The sequence below is a fragment of the Catharus ustulatus genome, chromosome 1 (genome assembly GCF_009819885.2).
Source record: "Catharus ustulatus isolate bCatUst1 chromosome 1, bCatUst1.pri.v2, whole genome shotgun sequence".
Taxonomy (NCBI): domain Eukaryota; kingdom Metazoa; phylum Chordata; class Aves; order Passeriformes; family Turdidae; genus Catharus; species Catharus ustulatus.
This window is the reverse complement of record NC_046221.1, coordinates 113,761,446-113,784,399: the sequence shown is the minus strand read 5'-3', so window position 1 is coordinate 113,784,399 and position 22,954 is coordinate 113,761,446. Positions and strand designations below refer to the sequence as shown.

General features: G+C 40.3%; 1 protein-coding gene across 1 annotated transcript in view; it reads right to left on the bottom strand.

Moving 5' to 3' along the window:
• TAF4B (TATA-box binding protein associated factor 4b) overlaps positions 1 to 22,954 on the bottom strand; it is a 72,144-nt gene that overhangs the window by 14,046 nt on the left and 35,144 nt on the right. The window contains exons 10-13 of the mRNA XM_033060474.1: positions 19,956 to 20,125; positions 17,180 to 17,310; positions 12,677 to 12,802; positions 11,717 to 11,773 (exon numbers count right to left, since the gene is read on the bottom strand). Coding sequence (XP_032916365.1) covers positions 11,717 to 11,773; positions 12,677 to 12,802; positions 17,180 to 17,310; positions 19,956 to 20,125 — 484 coding nt within the window. The remainder of the gene's footprint in view (positions 1 to 11,716; positions 11,774 to 12,676; positions 12,803 to 17,179; positions 17,311 to 19,955; positions 20,126 to 22,954) is intronic.

Sequence of the window (22,954 nt, the reverse complement as noted above, 5' to 3'; positions counted from 1 at the left end):
GGCTCTCAGAGATCCCACTTGGAGAGGAGAAGAGCAGCTGATAACAACTGAGCTTGCAGCACCTACATGGTTTAAGTCCCCTACTTGCTACCACTTAAATAAAGATGAATCCACAACAAAGAAATACGTTGGGGTTCAGGGAGAGTGTTTTGGGGAAGAAAGCTTTTGGCTGGGTGGTTTCTGTTACAAGCCTTATCATACTTCATACAAGTAGACTTTAGTGATGGTGGCAGCTTCACATCAAGTACTGCAGCAACTAGGCTACTTAAATAAAAATAGTATTTCAGGGCAAGATTCCTAAAAGGACAGTGCTCCCTGAAAGACTCAAACTGCTCAAGGTTTTTCAGCAGAAATCAGGGAAAGCAAGATTTTAACAAATATATTGAGACTAGAGTTTTTTGGGGGGTTTGTGTGTTTCAGTTTTGAAAACAGCATTATTTCCAAGTCATCTTTGATTCCTGTATGTAGGCTTTTATTGTAGTAGTATTTCTGCACACAGTAGTACTTTTGCAATGCTAGGTACCATCATTCACTTACCCTACACACTATTCTTGCTTTTCTGTGCAGTGTACACAATTAAAACTTTATTTATCAAAATTCACTCAATTCAGTCAGCTTGTTTTTTAGCCAAATATACAGGATTGCTTTCAAGAATACTTTACAGACTATAAACTTTCAAACTAGTAGTATTCTGCAACTGAGGTTAACTCCAGCCAGCCTACTAGCATAAAATGTTTAAGATAAACTTTCCTTTAATCTCATATATAGATTGAATCTCATATCTTCATATTCAGTAACACACTCCAGCCAATCAGAGATGGGGGAAAGTGAAAACAGATTTTAAAAAAACATTTGAAACTTCACAAACTGTGAAAGATTGAAGCTTAGAAACTACTTAAGCAGGAGCAATAAAATGCTTAGAGTAAGTGTTAAATCTCAACAATAAAATGCTGAGATTTTTTGGCAGAGGCAGGTGCTGACTTCCAGCCTCAGCTGCCCAGGTCTCCAACACCTGGAGCCACCCTTCCTTATAGGCAGGAGCATCCCTGCAGAAGCAAAACACTCCTTCCTGCCAGCAGTGTAGTTCAGTCACCAGGATGGTCACATGTACACCACAGTCTTCTTGCCATGAGAAGAGGCACTGCAGCATGCCATGCACACAGCACCCCTCTGGGGAAAGATTAAACTCCTAAAGGCTCCAGTGAAAAAGAAAACCAGAAGGGGAAAGATTATTTGCTTTAATTTAGGAACCATTACACTCGAAGTAAAACTACTTTTAGAACCATTAAACTTAAGACAAAGCAAAACAAACCAAAAGCCTTTATTAGTCTGTGTGCTTCCATCCCTGGGAATCACTGGAAAGCATATCCCCGTTCTCTCTCAATAGTACAAAACACACCAACCAGCTATACTGCAGTTAGACTTGTCAAAAATGGTTGGCTGCTGAACACCTCTGGCTTGAGGCAGCATTGAAACAAGCCCCTCTTTCATTTTTACAGCTGTTGTTGATGGGCATCCATGGTCAAGTGTGAGGACAAAAGGCAGAGCTATGAATTAAATACCAAGAGGGCTTTGGGCTGGCATCAGCATGGGGTGGAGGGGACTGGGTGGGTTGAGGGTTTCAGGCTGCAGCATCAGCATGCAGCTCTGGTTGAGGACTGGGCGGTGCCCTGGCACCATCACCATTTACCCCGTGAAATTCAAGAGGACCATGCGTGCTGCTGGCACAGAAACACTGCAGGAGGGAGCAATGCTGCTGGAGGGCAGTGTTGGCAGAGGTGACAAAGGAGAGGATGACACTTGAGGGACTGTATAAAAAAGATGTGCTTTCTAGAAACAGAACTGATGCATGTTCCACCAGGCAGTTCCCAAGACAATGCTGGAATCACACAACGTTACCAACATCTGCTCTCTCCAATACATTTTCCACCTCCTAGCTAGTCAAAGGATTTTTCAAATCATACAGAATCTCACCAGGGGTTTGGAGCAGAAGGAAAAAAAATCATAGTCTTGTTGCGTTCTACACATCTCAGGGATTTTTCTGAGAACATAATTAAGACAAATGAATTTAAACACTCAATTTCTATAATGGACTCAACAGATCCCCATTAAGCGATATGGGCAGGCATCCAAATTGCCCTGCTGAAGCCAGCAGAATCATCTTTTCATCAAGTTTTGTTCCATTAAAAATTGCAGATTAAATGTCTAAACATTGTGTGAGCAGTTAAAAGCACAGGATAAGGAGAAGACAGGCAGATAATGTCAAGGGATACCCGAGGATACTGGCTGGCTAACTACTGCCAGATTTTCCTAAACAAGATTAGGAAAGAGCAAGAGGTGACTACGCGGAGTCAAATCTTTCTTTAACAGTTGGTTTTGTAGCACATAAGTTAGGGAAGAAAGATCACTGCAGTAAGGGACAGTCACAGAAGTATATACACTTTATTAAAATATAACAAAGAGAAACAGCATAGTTTCTCTTCTAGAGGTCAGTTTTCTTATCATTGATGTCCTTGAGTACAACAGCATACAAAGGTGAAATCATACCCACGTTAAAAACAGATGTATCTTTTTCCTTGAAGACCAAAATGTATGATGGCAATTCCAGAGGAGTAGGAGAGAGCTGCACCATACATCAGACCCCCAAACTAGCAGGTTGCCCCCTCAACCTGACCACTTCCATCTGCTGAAAGATGCTGCTCTTCCATCACAAGAACCCAACAACTGCTCTATTCAAAACTTGTTCTCCAAGAAGGGCATTAGGAGGGGATGGGTTCCAGGCAAGTGGCAAATTAATGTTCATGCTTCTTTCCCCCCACTTTCTGATTTCACATATGCTAAGAATTGCAGTACAAAGAGTTCTAAAAACCTGTGTATAAAGATCAAATTGCTATGAAAACGTCTCAGAACTTGTAAAATAGTCTTTGTTGCTGCTGGCCTTTTTAATAATAAAAATAGGGTTTAAAGTCTGGTCTTGTAGCAAGCAGGAATCTCTAGGGTGACACAATAACCATTTTTGTTAATCTGACCTGCAGCAGAAATCAGGAAATAAGGTATATTTTAAAGTCCTTCCTTATAGTGAAATGGCATTTGCAGCATGGCTGTAATCACACAAAATGAAAGGTTTTAAAATTGACCTCTCTGTTCTTCACTCAATCCTCTGAGAAAAGTATTTCCTTTCCTGCTCACAGAAATTCTCTAACTTATGTCTCATACCCCACATATCAGAAAATACGCAAAATCTATTTTTACTATTACAGCAATGACATTTTTGAGGCACTTTAATATTAAAAAATAAATTTCAAGTTGTATAAGACATGAAGTACTTCAGCTATGAGATGCTGAAACTTTTACTTAAAGCAATACTGCAGATTGGTTTTAAACTCTTTTGGTTACAAAGTAAATGATAATGTGGTTGCCTGCCTTATCAGAGCCTCAATAGTGCAAGTTATGCAAATATTGAGGCTTTCCCTAAAGAGGAAGAATCCCTTAAACACAACTGATGAAAAATATACACTGCTACAAACAAAGTCAACTAATTCACAGCAGCTAATCCATGATGTGTACAGTAGAGGGTGGCTGTATTATCAAAGGTGGGGGGACAAAAAAGAGTGTTATCTGGCTGGATTAAAGTTCACCTTAGAAAAGGAGTGAATTAAAGACTTCGTGTCTGTTCACAAAGTACCCAGGACAGGATTCAGGTATTTGATGTAAGCTTTCACAGAAGACAAAGTACATTAAACATTTGCTTTCTAGATCCTCAAAAAATGGTTTTACCAGGGAAGGTTCTTCTACAGATAGAGATGAGATCACCTGTCTAAACCAGGACTCACAGAGTAGTAACAGGACTGAGGTTAAAGAAAAGCCAGACAGGTAGCCCTTACCCAGCAAATGACATGTCAGCATCATGCTGGCATGAGAAATTCCTAGCACTGCTTCTGCAGGCACTTCCATACACAAAGTACAAGGAAAACAAATCTGAGGAGCAGAGAAAAGAAATTTCTCTTAATTTGAACGCTAGGAACTCATGCCTGGGAAATAAAAAGTAAAAAAAATTGTCTTGGCAATGCAATAACAAATAAATACAGTCCCATGGATGTAAATGAACTCAGAAGAAATGCTGGCTAGACAGATGTGGCTAAACACCACAATTCTGGACTTGGCTATAATTAATACAAGAGAAAGAATTAAAAATGTATGTACAAGGTACTGGCTTTAATATTAAAGTCAAAAGTGGGGATGTCTCCACATATGACATTACAGGCAGATAGAGTACAGGACAGATTAAATAAATATTTAAACTAACAGAAGAACTGGCAGGAAAGGAAACCAGGGAAGGTTGAAGACAACTTAATGTATGCCTAAGGGTTATGTGTGCTATCCAGCAATAAGTACATCAGGAGTAATAAAAGCACTAAAGTAGATGAACAAGAATTTGTATAAGACTTGCAGGGAGAAAAAAAAAGAAAGGAATATAGGCATACAAAAGAGACAGAAACTCCCAATCCTATCAGCTTCCACAATAAAGAAGCTGAACAATAAATTAACAAATAATAAAATTCAAAGCAAGTCAAAGAAACTGTGACCAAATTTCAATGTCTACCTTTTTCTAGCTCACATCTGTGAAAGACTTATCTGAGCCTTTTATTGCCCTTTTCCTATTTTTAGAGAACTAAATACTGAGGTACCTTTTTAGTGGGTCCACTTATTCCACTGAAATGACTTTTCTCTTTTTTGTATCCATTGTCTCTTTTTGACCAGCTTTTTCAAGCAAGGTTTCACTGGGTTTCATTATGTCCTCTGCTTACTGCTTTGAAAGTTGTCTACTGCTCTCAGTCACTTCTCTCTTCATTGTCTTTGGAAGAAAGAACTGTAATTTTTTTCACATTCCCTTTAAGCATTTTAAGGAACTTGAGAAGAAAATGAAAAATAAACCTTAAAATCTGCTTTCAATCCCAAGCCTCTCACACTGGTTGTCATAAAGCTCAATGAGCATTACTGCCTCCAGTCGCTACCTTTCCTATACAAAATTTTCTGCCCTACAGGTTGAACACGGCTGAATAGCAGACTTCTTATATGGGGGACATTCTCTGAGGAAAACTGACACTTGGAGGCTGCATATTTAAACATTTACCATCCTCTCCTCTTGCCTATAATGCAATTTCTCTTCTTGCAATTGCTTCCTTTCAAACTGTTTTAATTAGCCATACAATTAGTTTCCACTGGCTTTTCCCTCTGTTGTAATTTAGATTTAACAGCAGAAAGGCAGAATAGCATGCACTGTTTGAAATGCAGTCCTGACTTACAATGGAGCTGTACGTAATACTGTAGATTTCTTTCAGGTTAAAATTCCACATACCAGCTCCAGTGGCACAACAGGCCCTACTGTGGCTGTGTCTCCCAAGACCAGCTCCTTTGTCTGTCTAAGAGGGTGAAATAAAATGTTTTGGAGGACAACAGAACATTTTTCCAGGATAGTCACAAAGTAATCTACCAATAGGGGGATGGAAAAAAAAAAACATGTATTTTGAGTTGGTATTTCATATTTCCTAAATATAATTAACTCCACTCAAGGAAAAAATTCAGGGCACAGTGATTTCCTAACTCCTTATTTTGCCATTCTTGATAAGCATTTCCTTGTTGTGTTGGAGTGTGTATTGCCTTTTACCAGTTTTGCTTAGTTTGCTTAACCATTATTGATACATTTCTGTGTCTTCTAGGACACTTGGAACATGATTTCCCCTGTGCAGTCCCATCAGCTTGCCTTTACTGGAGGCCCAGGGAAGTTCTTGGGTGTCGGGCATCAAGCTCTCTGTGTGTTTTCAAACACTCCCTAGGCTAATTTTGCTGCAAGGACAAGAAACAGGCTACAGCACCCCACACCAATGCAATATATTCCACAGGTTTTGTTTCAGATGCCATCACTTAGGAGGAGACTGTTCAATGACCAGCAGCAGGCAGGTTTGTCCATCTCATCACGCAATTCACTCAACACTTCTTGGCAGACAGCTCTCTGGATCTTCATTATCATTTTATTTTTGCACTTTCAGCCCTAAAGTTACCTCTACTAGCAAATTTCTGCACTAAGGCCATAGTAACAGCTGGTTATAAGTCCATTCTCTGTCTCAGACAAAGTGAGAAAAGGCTATTTGCAAATCCAAGAGCATGCTTAATGGAGTTTTGTGGGGGGGCTGTTTTTCACTAAAGATAGTTGTTATCATCTTTCAGGCAGATGGTTTTAGGGTATTCAATGCAGTATCTCATTTGCTCTTTTCTTACATTCCTTCAAAACACCAATATGAGTATCACAAACATGCATTCAGTTTGCTTTATAGCTCACCCAATAATCTAACACATTGTGGAATTTCTATTCCTGACTTTCTACAAGACTTTAAACACATCAAATCTCTGATGATTGCCCTTTGTAATTTCTAAGCTACACTGCAGTTAATAAAATTTATGTCTCTTTGATTATCATAGTTTTTTGTTTTTCAAATCATGAAGAAGCAGGTAAGAAACACTACAGAACAATAAAGATAATATAAATCTGGTAATTAAGCAGAAGTTCTTAGGATGACACTGAAGGCTCCTAAAAAAAGCCAGTTGATCACAATGAAGCCTTGTTTTGCTTGCAACATCCTGTACTTGGTTTTTTGAGAGGTTATGGTTAACTTCTGCCCTGCCACAAGTGTAGTCTTAAAGAATTTGAACCATTTGGTCCAGAAGACTCGATAGAGAAGCAGCACAAGAGGAAAATGAAAACAAACTGTTTGAAAATGTGAGTCGGAGGAGGTAGGGCAAGCAGCAAAGATTCAAGTTACAGTAACTTGTTACCTGAGAATGTGAGAGGAAATAAGGGAGTTAGAAGGTTATATGAGACAGAAAAAAATATGGTAACCATTGAAAAGATGCTATGGAACAACTAAAATTCAGTCATTACTATGTAAGACCCAGAACACACTGGAATCATGCTGGCTCTTTGTTTGATGTTTCCTATAGGGGTTGTTTTGTCTCCACAAAAACCCTAGGGTTTGCCATTTTCCTCCCAGTCAGTTCATACTAAAGGTATTCAATTTTCTCAGCATCTCATCTACTGCCATCTTGTATCTGTGTCAAAAAATGCATGAGTGCATCAAGCAGGCAGGAACACAGGAGTGGAAAGATCTGTGCAGTCGCAAGTTGTCTTGGTTTGAAAGACAGGTGTTTGTTAAGAAAGGCAGGAACCTCTCTTGAAATGGATAATGTAAACCCCCTCCCTCCAAATTATTGTAATTTTGAAATGAAGGAGTTCTCAGGCAAAGATATGGGAATAGGAATAACAGCTTTTTAGTAGGAAAAATTAAAAATAAAAATACAGTAATAAAAAAAAAAATACTCCAAAACACTGAGAGAGTCAGAATACAACCTGGCACCCCATCAGTCAGAGTGTTGGTAGCAGTCCCATTAAATGGTGGCTGCAGTCCTCTTGCAGTGACAGATGTGGTTCAGTTGAAGCAGTGCTCATGTGGAAGGATGCAGTTTTCCTCCGAAGGTCCGGTGATGATGTAGAAGGGTCTGGTTTTCCTCTGGAATCCAGTGGAGAAAGGCTGCTCTGATGTTCCAAATCTCAAGATTTTATCTAGGTAGGAAATGCTTGGCTCCTATCCCCTGGGTTGGGCATCTCCCAATGAGATGATGTAATTTTATCAGTCATGCAGTGGGACTCAATGGCCCATTAACAGAAGATAACTTACTGGAGGAAAGATGGGTTGTGGAAAAGATAAAGAACACTGCTCCACCTGGTTTCAACAGATGATAATAGAACACATACTTTTGGTTACATCCTGCTTAGCAAGCCAAGACACAAGTGAACAGAGCTGCTGAGAGAGCAAGGAATGGGGCAGGCAAATCTGCTGTCCATGGGGTGCTTGCTCCACACACTCCTTCCCCTAGCTCCAGATGCAGCTGCTCCCCTTCATGCACTGACAGACGCTGCAAGGCGAACCAAGGTAAGAGCAAGAATAAAGGTGGCTACCATGGAAATGGTCAAAGATGGTCTCAGTAAAATACCTGTTCACCTGCTCAACCCCAAGCAGGTATCTTGCCCAGATACGCTCTGAAAGGTTTGCCCAGGCTCAGCCTTAAGCTTCCCGAAGTCATACTTGAAGAAGATGGACAGAAGTACAAAGAAATTGCGAAAAATTCCTTCACCAAAATCATTGTCAATCATTTGAACAGGCTGTCCTAGGAAGTAATTGAGTCACCATTCTTGGAGGGATTTAAGAAATACTCAGATGTGGCAATTAGGGACACAGTTTAGTGACGGTACAAGACTTGGCAGTGCGGGGTTAACAGTTGGGCTCGATGATCTTAGAGGTCTTTTCCAACCCAAATGATACTAAGGGATCAGAGTTTATATTTAGAATTATAGTACACACTGTTTAATACTGACATTTTTACAGGTCTTCTGGGATGCACTGTTCATATGGCTGGCTTGCACATTTAACAGTAGACTACACCTACTCAATTTAGGAAAGCTCATTTCAGGAAAGGGGATGAAGCCACAGATAAACTAAAAATACAGCAATAAGAATCACATTGACTGAACATTTTCTTTGTAACTGGAAGCACTGTAGAAAGTAGAACAGGAAATAGCAGAAACCACCTAAAAAAGTTATGGTTTAATAGTGCAAACATCAGGGACAATGACAGGACTGCATCCTCTGAGTTTGAAGAGGCAGATAAGGCAGAATGAAAAACAGGGGTAATTTACCCAGACTGCAGGAACGCCACTGCACAAAGAGCTGGTCCGTGAGGAGAGCAAGGACAAAATTCTTGAGTGCACAAAGCAGCAGCTTGGGGCAAGCCTTGCAGCTGTCTCAGAAGGAATGTGCACTTTCCATAGGTATTAAAATCTGCTGAAACAGGTGAAAGAGGGAAATAAATACAGACTTAATTCATGGCAAGCTACATAGGCTAAGAATATAGGAAAGTAAATTACTTAGCATAGGGGAAGTTTGAGGCAATAGGTCATGCAAAAAGGATGAAAAGGTCACAGCAATTATGTATAGCCTTTTGGATAAAAGAATCCACTGCAGAGTCTCTGGATGTACTTCCAGCAATGTTAAGATGTTGCTTCCAGCTACTGGATGACAGCACATCCTGGATTTATAAGTATTCATTGTTAGGATGTACACCCTGCATTTTGGGAAACTTTGCTTTAGAACATGCTACAGTGCCATCACTCCACACCCTCTCTCTTCTCCCAGAGGGTCACCATCAACATATAAAAGACAGCTTTGAAGAAGGCAGGTCCATATTAATTCTTAAAGAACTATAAGCAGACAATCAGATGAGGCTTTCCAACAGATACTCAACTGGAGTGACCTGGAAAGGATCTGATTTCAGCTGACAGGGGTATCAAAGTTTCCAAGTTTGGTTCCTTAGCAGCAGACTATAACCACAACATGACAAGACAGACAAGGGTAAGGCATTTCAAGTCTTCATCCCACTGTACACTATGGTTCTGTGTTACCAGTTTTAGTCTTGGGATATTTGTTGATTTTTATTTTGCTCTTATTCCAGTCCTATTCATGCTCGCATTTTTCAATGCAAATGTATGCTGACCAGTTTTCTCCAAACTGTCAATGAAGTGCTAATTTTTTCCAGCTGCATTTGCTCTCATTTCCACTCAATCCTGAGATGGTCTCAGATGAAAAAGCACTACTGGCACAGAAAGTGGGCCACATTCTCCATGTGCAGTTTGGAGAAGCTTCTGGCTGCCTCATTCTCTGGAGAACAAGGCAGCAGGACAGAGGGCAAGTGAATACCAACACAAAGATCTGTGTTGCCCCAAGAGGCACATCTGCCTCTTCTTTTGGTGGAGCAGTTGGAGACTCACTCTGGGAGCAGCACAGCATGGAGAAACACGCAGTACAAAGAGTGATGCAGGTTGTGTTGGTCTGGCACAAGATGAGGTGCACTGAAGGACTGGAATTCAACACATATTAGAACACCAAGCACTAAACTTAGATGCCTTCTCTGCTCTGTTAGCTCCTTTTTTTGTACACCATGCTGCCACTTTCTAAAAGACATCTCAGGAAAAATACCAATGAATCTAACCTAACCTTCCTTGTGTTCTAAATATGCAGGCCACAGAATATTTTTCATGATCTTACACATTATTGTTCAGAAAACAAGAGAAAAGAAGCTGCATAAATGAATTACTTTGCAGTGTTTATTAAAAGAAACTACATCTAGAAACTATCAGATGATGCAGAGGTAAAGTCACCTACAAAACAAGACAGATTAGCATCACCCACTGATTGTTGATCCTGGTGGCACTAGAGGGCAAACTGGGAAGGGCTTTAGGGCAACTTTGTACTCACAGATTGCAGGAATGAAGGAAGAGTTGTAGGCAGAAACAAAGAATTAAAAGATGGATAGTAAAGCAAGTTCCTTCTCTCTCATTTTACAGATTTTGTCTATGGTGCAAATCCAGAGCATTGATTCAAATACTATTTTACTGGATTTCCATTTGTTTTGCCTGGGCCCCTACATTAATCCAAACAATAAGGGCCTTTAAAGCATTCATAAATAACCTGCTGCTGCTGCTGCTGGCACCTAGGAGCCAAGTGCAGCAATGTTAAGCAACAACAAATTTCATAGTTCAAGAGGCACAGTTAAGGAAAAAGGTTGCTCAGAAAATCACTCTCATTTAGCACAAAGATCCTTAAAAATTGCATGAAATCAGTCAAGTAACTATAGAAACCAATTTCTTCAGCTCTGTATCACACGTCTCACACCTCAATTGTCTTTATTATCGTCTGCTGTCAGATCCTTAATCAGAAATGTGAACAGGCTTGATGATTTATTCAGCAGGGACAAGAATCTGTAGGTCAAGTGAAAAATTTCACACACACATACACACGCACACACATCTTCAACCTTAGGTACTTTCATTTCATTCTGTTCCCAGTAGCTCTGGGGGCAACTCCAGTGAGATCCAATATTAAGGCTCAATTAAAATAAGCTCCAATTAGTGGAGCTTTTTTCTCTCAGGCTAGAAAAGTCAGGAAATGGATATTGGGAAATGTAAAAAGTCAGCTACTGAGAGGAGGCTGCAGACATAAATGAACTTATTTGTTGATTTCTACAGTTGCTATGCAGAGGCCTCTGGGAGTAAAAGCTTAACCAGTCTAAGCTATAAACTAAAACCCCTGCAGCTAAACATGAACTGTGTGAAACAAGGGCTCCATTCCAGAACAGAAAACTGCTGGGCCCAGAAAATTAAAAGCCAGAGGCGTTTTCCATTTAAAACTAAATCCCAGTACCGCCTCCCAGCCAAAGAATTATAAGCAGTATCAGATTTACAAAACGAACAATTACCCTGGAAAAATGTAGCCTATTGTACGGTCCCAGATGCTAAATCTCAAAGTTTCTTTTTTTTTTTTTTTTTAATCCCACATTATATTCCTACCAAGTGTACTGCTGCAGTTTACAAAGGACTGTTTCGAGACAGGACTGAAACTGCAAAAATAAAATGTTAAAAAAAGAGAGCTCATAATTCATTGACCTCATTTGAAGCACTGCCCTTGCCTGTGGCAGTTCCTGTCCTTCCCCAAGGCCTCTGCAAATGGTATGCAGCAGCAAAATAAACCCTGACCTAATTGCCAGGACAGGGCTGCCAACCTTCTCTCAACACACAAAGGCAAGCATGGTAACTGGAAAGTCCTACCTCTTTCGCTTTCTGCTTTAACCGCAGTTGCTCTGGATCTTCTTTATTGGAACGGCTCTACCAAAGGAAGAGGAAAAAGATTGAATAGAAATTACTGACATCCAAACACCATCCTATCTGTTAAATATTTAATAAATGACAGTTTTCTCTGGTGATTGAAAGATTTAGCTCCAGGGGTGAACGCCTCAATCCAGACTGGCTTCCATCCCCCTCCACACACATACGTGCACACCCCTCCTCATCTGGGCCGGCTGCCTCTGCTCTAGCCAGAGGCAAGATTAAGCTGAAAATGATGCTAACACTGTCAGTCAGGTCCAGTCTAGGCATGATGTTGTTCATGTCAGCAGCAGACACTTAAAAAGGACAGGAAGTATAGGAAAGAAAGGAGTTGTATTCATGCAAGCACAACACAGTTCTTTCAACTCTAGATTAGGCTTCTACCCAAGCGGCTCCAGAATTCGGCAACATCTACTGTTGCAGGTTTTCAGGTTTTTTTTCCCCTCCTCTTCTTGAGGGAAGAGAAAAGAAACTTATTCTGTACTAGCAACAGCTCCATTAGGGGTTCATGGACACTGTGGTACCAGCTCCAAGGCCAAGCCCTCTGAACTTGACTACAGAAAACAAATACACCTCCAAGAGTGGTGGATCTCACCAGGCTTCTGTTTTAGAGGCAAAAAGAGATACAGAAAGACATTTATAGATATTTACTTCATTTTGACTAGTAGGCGTAATCTCACAAAAGGAGTTTACCCCGTGACACATTTCAAAGAACTCTTGTGGACTTTTAAGGAAATGTAAATAAGTTACATCATTTTCTGTGTAGCCTTAATTGTCCTAAACATTACAGATTTTCAGTGACAGGGTTAATGGTTATTATATTTAAAGCAGAAGTAGGAGAAACCTGAAGATGGTCAGCAACCTAGAGGACATGACTACTTCCTTGGAAACCTAGAGTCTTACCTTGGCTGCTCGAAGCAACATTTCACGTTCCTCTTCATCTTTTCTCTGTTTTTCTAGGTGATCAAGCTTCTCAAGAAATCTCAGTTGTGCTCTGGTGTCACTACACACAATGTACTTATCACTCCCCTGAAAACAGAAGTTTGTTATAGACAGTTTGTTATAATAAACCTAATGGCAACAATCTGAAAAGAACAACACTATTTTTCAAAACTGAAAAGTGTGGGCTGTTTAAAAAAAACTTCAGGTGGTAGGTGGTAGGTAGTCATTTACACATCTCCTCTCCACTCAAGTGTGTTTCTAGGCATCTCTGGTTATGACATTAACAACATCCAGTCGATACTGACTATAAAAATAGAAGTCTTCCCTAACCTTAGACTAAAGACTGAAATTTTGTTTTAAACCACCAACTGCATATCCAGAAAACATGTTAGGGAAAAAAAAATGTAATTGTAAAGCAGTAGAGCAAAATATCCTTTCTTCTTCGAAGAGAAAAAAAATCCTAGAATTTGACACTTTAACTTTCTAGCGCTTTATGTTCTAGTTTCAGCCATTAAATGCAGAAGTTGAAACAAGCATCACCTGGTATTTCCAAAAAGATGTTTTATGTATTGGAAGGTTGGTTTAGAACAAGTTATAATGAATCTTAGAGGTGAAGAAGGTGAAATATATTATATACTGTTTATTATAGCTTTAAGAATACATAATTTTGCCTGAGGGAATGCTTTCCAAGTCCCAGGATAGTTTATGTTGAAAGGTAACCTAGGGAAGTCATCTGGTCCAGACACTGTACAAAGCCAGGCCAGTGAATACTGGGGATTAGTATTAGTCCAACAATCACTGGACACACAGGCATTGAAACAGGACTCAGGTCCTTTTGGTCTAAAGAACAGTCATCAGTAGTTTATTTTACGTTCTACTTTTGCCCCCCACTGGAAAGCCTGAGTTGACATTTACTTTAGCTCAGAAAGGCAGAGAAAGGAAAGATCCAAAACATGGTCAACTGGCAATGAAAAGCTTGGTTTTACTATTCTGCTCTTCCAAAGACAGGCTTCTTGAGCCATGCATTGGCCAGAGGGCATTTAGGCAACACAAGACAAGGACCCCATTCTAGATGAGGCAAGTCTGTGCCACCTGTTTGTATCACTTTTTAGTGCGTGTCCTACAGTTGTCTTCTTTCTTTGCTACTCTGTGAACTTGTTGGTTTTCCCAGAGAAATTTATCCTGGGGCTTTTATCAGCCAAAAACACTATGTACTTTCAGCAACTCTTTATTCTATCTTACCCCAATTAACATTGTAATGAAACACCTCTGACATATGGCTATTCTAAAAGAAGCACAAGATATTTTTCTGCTGTATTTTAGGCAAGGTTATATATTAAGCAGATGAACTATCAGTGACTTCAGTTTCTCAATTTTTAGTTTTCAAGGATACTACACTCAGACTCTTCTTCTCACACCCAGTCGTGCACTATGAAAAGAAGGAAGGAAAGTAAAAGTTCTCTTGTGGAACATTCAGCTAATGTGAATGTTCACAACTGAGTCAGAGCATGAAATCAATCCCCTTTCTAGTATTAGGTTTGCTCCTTTTCAATGAGCCACTTCATTGTCACATATTACCAACTGTGGCTCAAAATACACTATATGCTGCAACCAGAGACATTCTCAAGCAGCACCTGTGGCTCTGCAAAGAAGTCCAACAAACCTTTTCCTCCCCTCTTCTGTCACTGCTCAAGTTTTTTTTAACCACTCCTCACAAAGCATACGCTAGTTTTGAGCCACTCTCAGCACATCAGTACAACTTGTTTTGAAGCAGCAGTTTATAATAATCCACCACCATGCCACAATCCTTTTAAAAGGACAAAGAAGAAAGCTGTAGTACCAGAAGATTATTTTTTCCGAAGTTTAGAAGTGTTTTGCTTTGGAATAGCCAGATATTTACACATGTTAAGACAAATCCATGACCCTATACCAACCAGCAATGCAAGTCTCTCAAACAGAAACTCCCCAATTCACTGCCATGAGCTTACATGGGACAAGAAATAGGTGCATCCATAACAGTATTTCAGCTCATCACCTGTTTTAAGATAGCTTATTTCATGGATTTTTAAAAGAGGAACACCTGCACTTACATTCTGTCCTACTCAACAAGCTTCTCTGTGGCCATTTCACAGGGAATTTCTGAGAGAGAAAACATTACATTTTACCCCTGTTCATGACTTGTAGCTGGTGCTGTTATGATGAAGCACCATCACCCACATCCAATAGCCCTACAGATAACACAGTTTAGTGTTGTGGCATTTCAGTGCTACTGCGTGAGGGGAAAACGTTTTCAAGGAGCATCATTTATAGTTCAGCACCACACCATGCCTCTCGGAGCCGTGAGCTCAGGGGCTCCAATCACAGGAGCATGGCAGCTGTTTCATGCTGGGATGAATCCACATAAAAACCCTTTCCCTTTATGGTCTTCCAAAGGCTCTACAGGAGCGCTGCAACAAGAGCTGCATCACAGAGAGCAGTTCCCAACCATCTGAAAGGCTATTCCTACCTCACATAAAGAGACCACCATCATAGAGTTTTATCCCAATTAAGTCAGTGACTTCTAATTATAACTTCTTTCTTAAATTTACCAAAAAAGGACAAAAGTTGACAAGTCTAGATGATAACATAGCTGACGCTTTTACCCTGTCAATTTACTCTGTCTGCAGGGTTATCTATCAGATCAAAGCTACTAGGCATGAGCTGAGCAAACTGGGAAGAAGAGTTTCCTGAGTATGATGAATTACTGGCCTTTTTACACCAACTCCTACCCTAATAAGAGTTACTTTGGTTTCACCACACCTACCCCTATTACTGTCTTTTTGTAATGAAGATAGGCCAGTACAAAGCCTTATGGAGCAACCACCCAACCCTCCTGGAAAGGCTCTGGGAATTTATCTGACATAGATGCAGCCCACACTGTGCAGGGGTACCAATGAGGGAAAGAGAACAGGGGTTAAGCACTGGGGGAAATGGAATACAGGGCTGTATAAGTACCTATATTAATACATAACAGGACTCTAGTACCCTGCAGTGCTCTCTTCTTGAACTTAAGATTGCTAAAAGCCTGTCAGCATCTCTCACAATAACATTACTCACAAAGGTAATCCTGTAGGACACTCCTCTGTCGCGTAATACCATCTTCCTAACAAAAGAGGGTATCTGTGCCTCTAAGATTACTGTGCCCATAAGTTTTGATTTTTTTTGTTTGTTTTGCTTTTGAGAAAAGAGGAAAAGAAAACCAGCTTATTGCAATCTTATAATCTTATCACTGCTTCTGGCAATTCAATCAGACAAAAACCTGTCTGTTTTTCTATTGCTTTAGTTCAATGAGAAAGAAACTACCCCTATCCAGCCTACTGTCCAAAACCATTTTCTTCTGTTCTTGGTGTCTGCAGGACAGTAAGTCCTACTGGTTACTCAGAACTTCAGATTCCTTCTCACTTTTGCTGACAAGCTCAATTGTATCTCCCAGTTTGGAGAAAACAACATACTACATGTGCAGATTTCTGAAGCCTTTTCCTACAAAACTCTGTACTTGTTCTGTATTGATTTTCTTTTCTATTACATCTTCTTCTGGCAAGGAACAGAATACTCCAACTGCTCCAGACAACACCGTAAATAGAAGTTTCCAAATAGTTGCTCCTCTTTACTATTGGTGCTTTAGTGCTGAAAAGCCCATGAGAGTGTTCAGTACAAAAATAACTCCTATTCCATCAGTTGGTTGCTCTTGTTAAATTTCATTAACTATAAATTTCTTGTAAAAAAACTCAAACTTGAACCAACAGAAAACTGAGTTGACAGATACATTTGCGCCTCTCTTTTTTCTAAAACAGCTTTACACTGAAGGAAGTAAGGATTAGTATCTTGCTATTCAGTGACAAAAGAAAAAAGAAAGAGTTGGTTTGGCTAGTAAATCATCACTTCCCATTACAAGCATCTTAAGGGATACTAGCTCACTCCAACACAACATACTTTATATTAAAAAAGAACTTAAGATGGAAAAAAAAAAATCTTAACGTGAAGAGGGCCTCGGCCTTCATGGAGCACTTTCTAAAAGTAAAATAATCAATTCAGTTTCCAAAGGCTTTTTACTGAGCCAATACTGACTGCAATTCCACCAACAGCAAATGCAAAAGGAAAACACAAGCGCCTAAATTAACCCAACATCAAGAGCATTCAAAGTTAGCTTTCCATTTACCATGTAAGAGACTTTGTATAACAGTTATGCACTGTTATGGAAGAGAAGAAAAACATACATTTAGCCTTATGCTGGGTTTTAAGAGCACCTGTCCAACAAGTCAAATGGAACAGTTATATGCTGGGCTACACAGAGCTAAAACCAGCCTTTGGCAGATACTGAGAACACAAATGTTGCCTGTGATGTGCCCACACTTGGAAGAGGTTTACCTTCAAGGCTGCAAAGCAGGAAAACTTTGTGCAAAACTTGCTAATGATTTCCTTTACCTTGTGGGTTGATACTCTGTGCTGAGCAATTACAGTTAGTTTTTCCAGGAGCCCTCGTAATCTCTCCTGTGTAGCGTGGGAGATCAAGTTCACAACATCAGAGTTAAGTTCCATAATGTCATGCCTTTTACCTGTGGAAGCAGAGAAAATCCATTACGTGTTTTAGTAGTAGCTGATAATTGAAATAATTAGCACAGCAGGTATTCTGTTCCCCCTGGAAGTCATACCCATTATGAATAAAGGTTTGGAGATTATGATTTTCCTGGTAAAGTCACAACTTCAAAGATCTTAGACATTACATTAATAAAACTTAGCCTGGAGCTTCAGAAAATATAGACATTGTTTCACTTAGCCTCCAGAACCACTCTCCTTGCAAGGTCATTTATAGGACAAAGTTAATAAGAACACAAATCAAGCTTCATGTTCAGGGAGGGGGAGAAGCGGTAGCTGTAGAAATTAGTGCCATATTCTGTTAATTCCAGTAATTAAAAAAATACAGAATTACATTTTGCCCTGCTTGACACCGTGCTTGTTAACAACTCATGACATTTATTTGACGAGCAGGAACGGGTTTTGCAGCACACTCCAGGCACAGGAGACCCTCCAAACTGCCTTGACTGAGCGACACGGGGCAGACAGACCCAGTCAAGCCACGGCAGCCGCTCGGACAGCGCGGATTCCAGTCCGGCCGGGGTCATCCTGCCACCACCTCCAACCTTTCCTCTCGGGCTGCCGCCGATCCTCCGCGTCTCGGCAGCTGCGACCGAGGCTGGTGACAGCTCCAGGCAAGGCTGTGCTGGCCCTGCACCCAGAGCTGGGCATCACCTCTGTGACCTTCCTGTGGCTGCAGGCTGCCGACAGAGAAGCCTTCCCGTGGCTGACACCATCCATCACTCAGCGCGGCTCCATCCAGACACCTGGGCGGCAGCGGCTTTTCCCTGGTGGGCACGGCAGGCAGCAGTTCCACATGCCTCATGCACTGTACCTGTCAGAAGCACTTTTCCTTGCCCTACACTGCGTTTACAGCAGCTGTAATACTTTATGATGCAATATACAACACGCCTTCAAAACCCATTTCAGTATTTACTGCCAAGTGAAGTGTTAAGAATGGATAAACAGCACACCGTAAAAAAACTAATCACCTATTTCATTTGCTTTCGCTACTGTAACTGAAAATGAATGACAATCTCACAAGACAGGGAGAACCTAGAATGTTTTCCCAGATACAATCAAAGCATTCCCCTGTTTGACCAGTAAGCACAGGCCTGTAACTTAACTGAGTGCAAAGCTCATTTTGCTCAAGCACCTTCCAATACTTCCTCTGCAGCTTCTCACTAGACTATCAGAAACACCAACTTAAAGACAAAATCCCCCCAAACCTCAAGACCTCCCTACTCACACACACATTTCTTAATCCAAAGATGGCAGTTCAAAAGCAGACTTAACTTTCTGAATTGCTCTACTCCCTGGCAGCATTCTTTCCTTGCAAACAAGCACTTATCATTTATGACATGAATTATTGCTATTATTATTAATTTGGAAAAACTACCATTCCAGCTATGAAACAGCCAGACTTCTATTTTCCATCTTTCAACACACTGTCTTTACACCCACAACCAGCAAATTATTCTAGAAATACTCTCTCTATTTTGCACAGCTCTTTATCTTCCCTTATATCCACTTCCCACGAATGACTGATTAATCTTCTACTGAATTTTGAGAAAATCTTCTAGGCACCAGTTCTGATGTGTATTTTCCCTTTACCACTAATAACACAGCATTCATTATGCCCCATACAGCTCAAGATGACACCTGGCTGACTGGGGCAGGAGCACCAAGGTCACAGTAGCACTCACAGGTTACGTGCTTGTCACAGGCTGGACTAAGAACCAGTTGTGTGTGGAAACAGAAAGACTTTGTGAACGTGTGGTTAAGCCACTGTGACAGAATTGTGACTGCACATTCAGGCTTTCCTGGATGCTCAGCTGTAGAACTCAGTGTTCCAGTACAGCAAGTACTGGGCAGAGGGCACAAGCAAGGAGCTGAGCAACGTGCATTGAGTTTGCTGTTACAGCAGTGGGACTAGCCAGTGTGCTACTACTCCCTGCTCTGGCATAATACAACATTGCTAAGCATCATTTACTATTTTTTAAAGGTAACAGCTGAAATGATACCTACACCAGAAACTTCCTGTAACACAGGCATTCAACATACATTCCACAGTATTATTCACTATACAGACAAACGGCTTCGACATCTCTTTTGCATAACATTAACAGAAGTTTTCTCCATGAAGGGAGTCATAAAGTTTTGTGTGTATTGCAAGTTTGAAACTTCTTCCTAATTTTAGTCAATAGAGTACATATACCTGAACAGGGTAAGGAAGGCAAAAACTGTTAGGGAAGTCAGTGTAATGCATCAAGGTCGAAGCTGCTGAGACAGAAAAGCACATTTAAGTGTTTTCACACTGGCACCTTCATGGTTGTTAGTGTAGCATTACGTTTAAGAGTAAGGAAGTTACTCACTTCTCACATGTTAAAGTGCCATCAGTTTATTTTTTCTTGTGCTTCACTGTTTCCATGTAGAGAAAACCTTAAAGCACAGTTGTTTCCCAGAAGGGGAAGTGAAAACTCAGTATTGTTTGGTAGAAAGACATGAATTGAGATGGCAGATCTTAATAGTTCCAGGTTCTTCTTCAAAGATTGGAGGCTGGCTAATGAAAGAGGCAAGGAAACACTGCATCCATACATATCTGCTACATGTGCTTTTTTCTCACCTATGTTCAAGATCTTATTCTGAAGAGCTTCTGAAGACAAAAATGGTTCATCTGTGCAAGAGTGAATCACTGTACCAATGAGCTCAGAGTTTGCTGCCAAAATGCAGGCATTCTCCTCACTGAGATTAACCCCAGCCATAGAAGTCACATCATTTAGGTCATCTTCATCTCTACAAAAGAGGAAAGCAACATTTTATGCTTTGGTTAGAACAGACACAAAGTAAACGTCTCAACTATCAACAAGCAGCCACATTCACATATCCTGTATATAACAGACATTTAATGTGGGTGTGGACAGGGAGCTCCTAAAAGCTCTCACACTTCTGCAAAGTGCCTCTGAAACATTAATTTGGCTAATGCCTCAGTTGCTAGGCATGCAAATCCTTTATATGAAACCAAAATTTTCAGCCAGCTTGGAAACCTAGGACTGAGTTAAACCCAGATTAAAAGTTCCCACAACCCCTAATCCTGCACCACCACTCTCACAACCTGAAATTTGTTCTAAAACTAATTCACCAGGTAGAACCAAGTGTGGAATAAAGTTGAATGTTGACTCACTGGACTATAAACAAGCCCATTTTCTAACCAAGATGCATATCTTGCAAACTGAGGCTTAAAGCACAGGCATATTAGTACAGATGTGATCTTCAGTTTTTTTTAGTGAGTTCCCTGAAAACACAGAATACAAACACTCCTGGATTACATACTAGAACCAATCCAGACCTTGTACTTTGGATCAGTCCTACCATATGTACATAGTGGGGAAGATGCCACTGCTTCTGAAGCTCCATGCCAGAGCTCTAGCTGGTAACACCATTAGCTGGATTCTCATATAGCAGCTTTGGACTATATGTTCAAAATAAAAACTCAAATCTGGCATATTTAGGGTGACATGCAGACTAGTTGTAATAGCCTAATTATTTTTTTTTAGAGATTAAGTTAAAATACTGAATGAATTTTATATGGAAAAAGTTTTTGCGCTACTTTGGCAGTGAAACAATCCAAGTTATTATCAAATAAGTTCAGATCATCAAGAGAAAGCATTTTTACTTCACAGTGTGACAAAGGCCCTAATGGTGGCTTCAGGGATTTAGGACCAATCCAAAACAGACATCTGCAGTATTAGGGTAGCTAAATAAAATCACTCAATCTGAACGTCTTTTTATTTGGAAAGCACAGAAAAGCAAACCAACACATACAACCTTCTTGAAAAGTGTTCTCTGGCAAGGTTTGATAAAGTTCACCTTCAGAAAACACTGTGTGGCCTCAATAACTTTAAAACAAGGGGTAAGCCAGAAATTTGCCGTTCTAAGGTGAAATGATATTTCTTGGAGGCTACCCTTGAATGACTAGAGGTAGAAGCTCTAGTTATTAGTACATGAGTTGGGCTTGAGGTTAAGCAATTCTCAAAAGACACAAGAAAATGTTAGGATTTTTTCTTAAACTATAGATGTATTTTCTCCTTTGGGCTCCGGTATATTTCTATGGCACGATTCTTCTGCAAACTTTGAGTGAGAGACCCAGTCAGAAAAGGAGTCCAGCCTTGAGTCCAGCCTTTTTCTATCCCTCCTTCCATTTGTGTGCCCTCATTGCAAGCAGTTCCTATGTGTGTGTGTTCAGGCAAAAGGAGATCCAATAGATTCTCAAACCAGCTCCAATTCTTTACGTCTAAGTGGACACAATAGCTTCCCAACCAGGCTTGCACCCCAAATCCATCATGCTAAGAGAAGTGTTAAATCCCAGGATTGTCAGAACACTTAGCTGTCCACAGTTACAATTTAAAGCTGAAGCCAGAAGTCCCAGAATAGCTTCCCTCTTCCTACCCCTTCTCAGCCAGCAGCTGAGCAGCTCTAAGTGTATACTCAGGCTCTATCAGTCTAACAGAGAACCTGAACTTTCAACAAGCTTGTCAATGAAGCTTCACGGGATGATAATTGAGTGCTAACTGATCTTCACAAGTACATTCCCGTTTCCTCTTCTTAGTGACCACTACAGAGAAGTCTTTGCTGATGGCAGAGACAAGAATCCCACAAGAATCCCAAGAAGCACAGCAACTGCCACAGATCTGCTGAAAAAATCAGCACAACCAGCACCAGGAACACACATCACAAGCTGTCAATGCTGGAACCTGACATCATTCCAGTGGAACTGTTTATGGAATCCCAGGAAGGATGCTTGCATCCCAGATACAACTGCATAGCATGCAATTTCAGGAAATCATTTTTGCTTTAATCTGACCACATATTCAAAATGCTCAAGCAAAGAACAGATAAACTTCTACAATGAACATCTATCAATTTTTCTACACGGAGAAGTTTCATTTCCTTTTAACCTGCCTTTACCAGGTTACTATTTTCTTGATTGTTTCCATGCACAGTCTCTCTAGTGTGTACAAGCATACAAGAGTTTATATGCAAGCACTCATCTCTACCTGTACTGTTCTTCAGTAACACGTCTTTTTCACTGTGTGACATAAGTTTGCATTAAATCATTAACTTTGACAAAATATATGAAAATACTGTTGCACTTATTTTACTTAACCCAAAGAAATTACCACTATATCTCCTTAGATAAGTGCTCACTGAAGATTGATTCAAGTTTCAGAAGCCATGGTAAGTTCATACTTTTTACTACTCCTTTTTCTTTGTTCGAACAAACTTCAATCATTTTAAGTAAGGTATCATGTACTTTGAGTAAGCTGTAGAAATCATTCTACTATGGTGATAAATTAAAAAGATTACAGAGTACACATGAAGGTGTTTCTGATGGATATAGACTTGCTTTCACTTTCAGCAATCCCTCCATAAAGCCCCTTTTCTGCATTGCTTCCTTTAATGCTCTTGGAGTTTGATGGTGTCAGACTCAGAAACGAAGAGGAAAAAGTTTTAAGTCTCCAGAGATTTAAGCTTACTAGGACTGGGTGGAAAACAGAACTCAAGAGCTCTGAGCAATGCACTGCATGAAGTCAGGTTTGACACTTATGCTGGATATTCACTGCC